The sequence below is a fragment of the Benincasa hispida genome, chromosome 10 (assembly GCF_009727055.1).
Source record: "Benincasa hispida cultivar B227 chromosome 10, ASM972705v1, whole genome shotgun sequence".
In the NCBI taxonomy this organism is placed as follows: Eukaryota; Viridiplantae; Streptophyta; class Magnoliopsida; order Cucurbitales; family Cucurbitaceae; genus Benincasa; species Benincasa hispida.
In genome coordinates, this window is record NC_052358.1 from 52,100,371 (window position 1) to 52,104,449 (window position 4,079).

The 4,079-nt window shown below is 32.5% G+C and overlaps 1 protein-coding gene across 1 annotated transcript; it reads left to right on the top strand.

Annotated features, from left to right (window-relative positions):
* The first annotated feature begins 364 nt into the window (after nt 1-364).
* LOC120088737 (peroxidase 10-like) lies at nt 365-2,774 on the top strand. Its single transcript, XM_039046169.1, has 4 exons — nt 365-619; nt 749-940; nt 1,741-1,906; nt 2,010-2,774. The coding sequence occupies exons 1-4, from the start codon at nt 365-367 to the stop codon at nt 2,435-2,437; spliced, it is 1,041 nt and encodes a 346-aa protein (XP_038902097.1). The 3' UTR covers nt 2,438-2,774.
* Nucleotides 2,775-4,079: the final 1,305 nt, after the last annotated feature.

A 4,079-nucleotide genomic window follows, 5' to 3' on the forward strand; every position in this document is an offset into this window, starting at 1 on the left:
GCACTAAAGTGACAATTTTAAAACTTCGAGAATCAAATAGAGATATGATCAATTACTTCCAATCTCAAATAACTTAATTAGATTTTACCATTATATATATTATCTAAGCATGCAAGTTTTCTCCAATCAAAATGGGTAGCGCATTTACTCAACATACAACAAATAAAATAAGTAAAAAGTGAAAGGATATGTTAATTATATATTGATAAAATATTAATTATTAGTGGGAAGGCCACTATGCATCCTACCTAACAAAACTAGTTTTTTTGAATCTAACTTTCATTGCCTATAAAACCAATAAACCATGAAAAGCTGCATATTTATGAACTGAATTAAACAGCTCAACTTAGAGAGCCACCCAAAAATGCCTCCCAACACTCGCATCATCCTCTCTTTTCTCTTCCTAATACTTCCCTTCTTCTTTATTTCATCTTTTTCTGATCCTAATTATAACTATAACCAAAATAATGCTTATGCTGAGCTTAGACCTGACTTTTACGACGAATCGTGTCCCCGTTTGCCAATGATAATTCGGTATCATATTTGGGCTGCTGTCCAAAACGACTCTAGAATTGCTGCATCGCTGTTGCGGTTGAATTTTCACGACTGCATTGTTGACGTGTGTAAAGTGCATTATTTGCATGTTGTTATCATTATTAATTACTATCATTTATTACTTGGTCTAGATAGTCATGGAAATAAAAAAGAAAAACAAAAGTTTTATCATTTTTTATGTCTTGTGTTTTAGGGATGTGATGCATCAGTATTGCTTGACGATACGAATGACATGAAAGGTGAAAAAAAAGCTCCGGGCAATGTGAACTCGCTTCGGGGATTTGAAGTGATTGATGCCATAAAAGCAGATCTAGAAACATATTGCCCACTGACAGTTTCTTGTGCTGATATTGTGAATCTTGCAGCTAGGGAAGCTGTGTATCTGGTACTTGTTTATATTTTTTAGCTAAGATTTTTATTTTTATTTTTATTTTTATTTTTATATTCATTTTCTTTTACAAAATTTTCATTTTTTATTTTCGTGCATACAGTGAATTTGAATTGATCGATCAGATTATTAGTTTTAGGTGAAGTGTTTATAAGGGAATATGCTTCTAAAGTCCATGGGAGTTAACCAAGGAAGTAACAATTTAGTCCCTAAAATAGAACTAGTAAGGATTTAGTGTTTGTACTTTCAAATTTGTAACAATTATATTTAGTCTCTAAACTTTTTTAAGTATCAATTTAATCTCTATATTTTAAAATTTATAACAATTTAGTCCTTATCATGAAAAATCTCATAAAAAAAAATTAAGTGTCTATTTTTATTATCAATATGTAAAAAAACCTCATAATATTAACAAAATCATAATAAATTATAAAACACAGAGGCTAAGTTATTAACTAAAGTTCAACTCAATTGTTACAAATTTGAAAGTATAAAAACTAAATCGTTATCAACCGAAATTTAGGAACAAAATTGTTACTACTATGGAAGTATAGAGACCAAATTTAGGGGTCAAAAATATTTTTTAACCGAGCATTGCTCAACGGAAAATAAGTAATTGAAAATCATAATCTTTAAATCCAGCTTAAAAAAAAAAAAAAAAAAAAAATTTAACACATCTCAAATGTATATGAATTGATTTTCTCAAGTGTTTAAAACAAAATGTAACTTTAAAAACTATGTTTTTTAGCCATTAGAAAGTCGTTATTTCAACGGTGGATATGATCTTCCCTACTTAGGTTGGAGGACCATTTTGGCACCTTCCACTAGGGCGTAGAGATGGCTTAACCGCAAGCATAAAATCAGTTCTTGCACAACTCCCATCTCCCAAAGCATCTCTAGAGAACAACACCGCCAAGTTCATCTCAAAAGGCCTTGATTTAAAGGATCTCGTCGTGCTTTCAGGTCAGTAACACACACAAAAACAAACAAACAAACAAAATCCCTCCACTTTAGTTTCTCTTCTCTTGGGCATTTCATCGAACACTTTCTATGCGCCCTCAAACAGGAGCCCACACCATCGGATTCGCCCGCTGCGTTACATTCAAAGGTCGTCTCTTCAACTACAGAGGCTCCGGGAACCCAGATCCAGACATAAACGCCGCAATGCTCTCCGATCTCCGGTCCATGTGCCCCAACAGGAACGACGGCACCAACGCCAATTTGGCGCCGCTGGATGCGGCCAGTTACGACAGATTCGACAACGAGTATTATACAAATCTGATTAGTAATGTTGGGCTTTTGGAGTCGGACCAGGGTCTGATGGCGGACCTCCAGACGGCGCGGATGGTTAGAGATTACAGTTTTGATCCGAATCTGTTCTTCGATGATTTTGCGGAGTCGATGCTGAGGATGAGCTTGGTTGGGGTTGTGACCGGTCGCGATGGGCAAATTCGAAAGGAATGTGGGGCTGTTAATAATGATGATGGCTACTAGAAATTGGAACGGAAGGGGAACCAGAGGATAAGGAACATTGCTTGTTGCAAAATGTCTGTCATGTAAAACTTTTATGGAAAAAAAAAAGGGCAAAGATTAAGATTTAGAGTCTTCTTTTATGATTAGTCTAATATGTTATCAGATAATATATACATAAAAAGCTAGAAAAGGTAAAATTTTGCTCTAAAAGTTTCTAAATTTGCCACTCTTGTGTGAGTTGAAGTTTTATGGACTGGGAATTTTAATTTGGGAATGTGTAAGATGTAGTTGTGTTGGTGACGTGTTGTATATTTGGGTAGACTAAGTTAATCCATAAATACAAAAATTGTTGTGGTCATTTTCGTGAAGTCTAAATTTTAAATTTTTATACTTCACATTTGTTGTTCTGAAAAAATTAAATATGGAAATGGAAGGTTATATAATTTTGCACAAAGTTGTGAAGTTATAAATTTATAATAGATTGAATTTTAAGATTAGTATGTGGACTTTCAATATTGTCTTGATTTGAACTTTAAATTTTAAAAAGTGTTTAACAAGTCTTTCAACTTTCATTTCTTATCAAATAGGTACTTGAACTTTATAAGTTGTCTAATAAATCTATAAACTTTCAATTTTATATTCAATAGGTTAATAAAAAAATTTTTTATTGTATCTAATAAGTTCTTCACCCATTCGACATTTTTAAAGTTCACGAGGTGTAGTAAACCCACGATTAAGATTTAGGATTCCATTAGACATAAAACTCAATTTCATTAGATATAAAACTCAATTACATACAATTATAAAGTTTACATTTCAAAAATTTAAATTTGGAATACAATAGAGGCATATTGTACACTATTGAGGATCCTACTTTGAAAAATTGAGAAGGTCTTTGTATGATACATGAATTATTCTTCTCAAGATGGTGCCTCATTATTTTAGAAAAATGTCCAAAATAGTCTTGTGAAGTTTTTACTTTTCAAAACTAGAACCCTTTCTAAGAACTTATTCAAGTAGTTTTTTTCGGACCTTCTCATCGAGATCGGACCCGAGATTCTATTGAAACGTTACAAACTTAAATTAAATTATCGATTTGTGTGAATGGGTAGAAATACCCTCGATGCTGAAAAGTTTCTATCTTCTTCAACGAGACTGGCATTTTTCACATCTTCTAAACCATCAAGAATTTTTCTTCCAAATTGCACTGCACCTGTTGACTTCAACCCACGGGATAAAGCAGAGGTATTTCACGATTTCTTTCGTTGTTTAGTTAAGGTCTGATTTTTTATTTCAAGAACATGTTAGGGTTTAGAAGATGTGTGAAGAATCTGAGAAATTTGCTACATTTTTGTGTTTTTTTGTTTTTTTTTTCAGAGCAGGCCATTTTTGTTTGTATCTCGATTGTAATAACGATTTTCTAGGGAAATAATCATAATCTCGCTCGAAATTAATATGAATCTCATCCAAGATTGGATGAATTTTGTCTGAGATTCATCTAATCTCTCCCAAGATTAACCTAACTATTAAAATTTTTAAGGGATTATGTGTTCCATCTCGGGACATATATTGCTCGAGATATTTTTTACATTTTACCTAATTTCTGCATTTTGAATTTATCTTTTGGGTTTCTGTTTGACTTATAAATGACATTGATATCAAA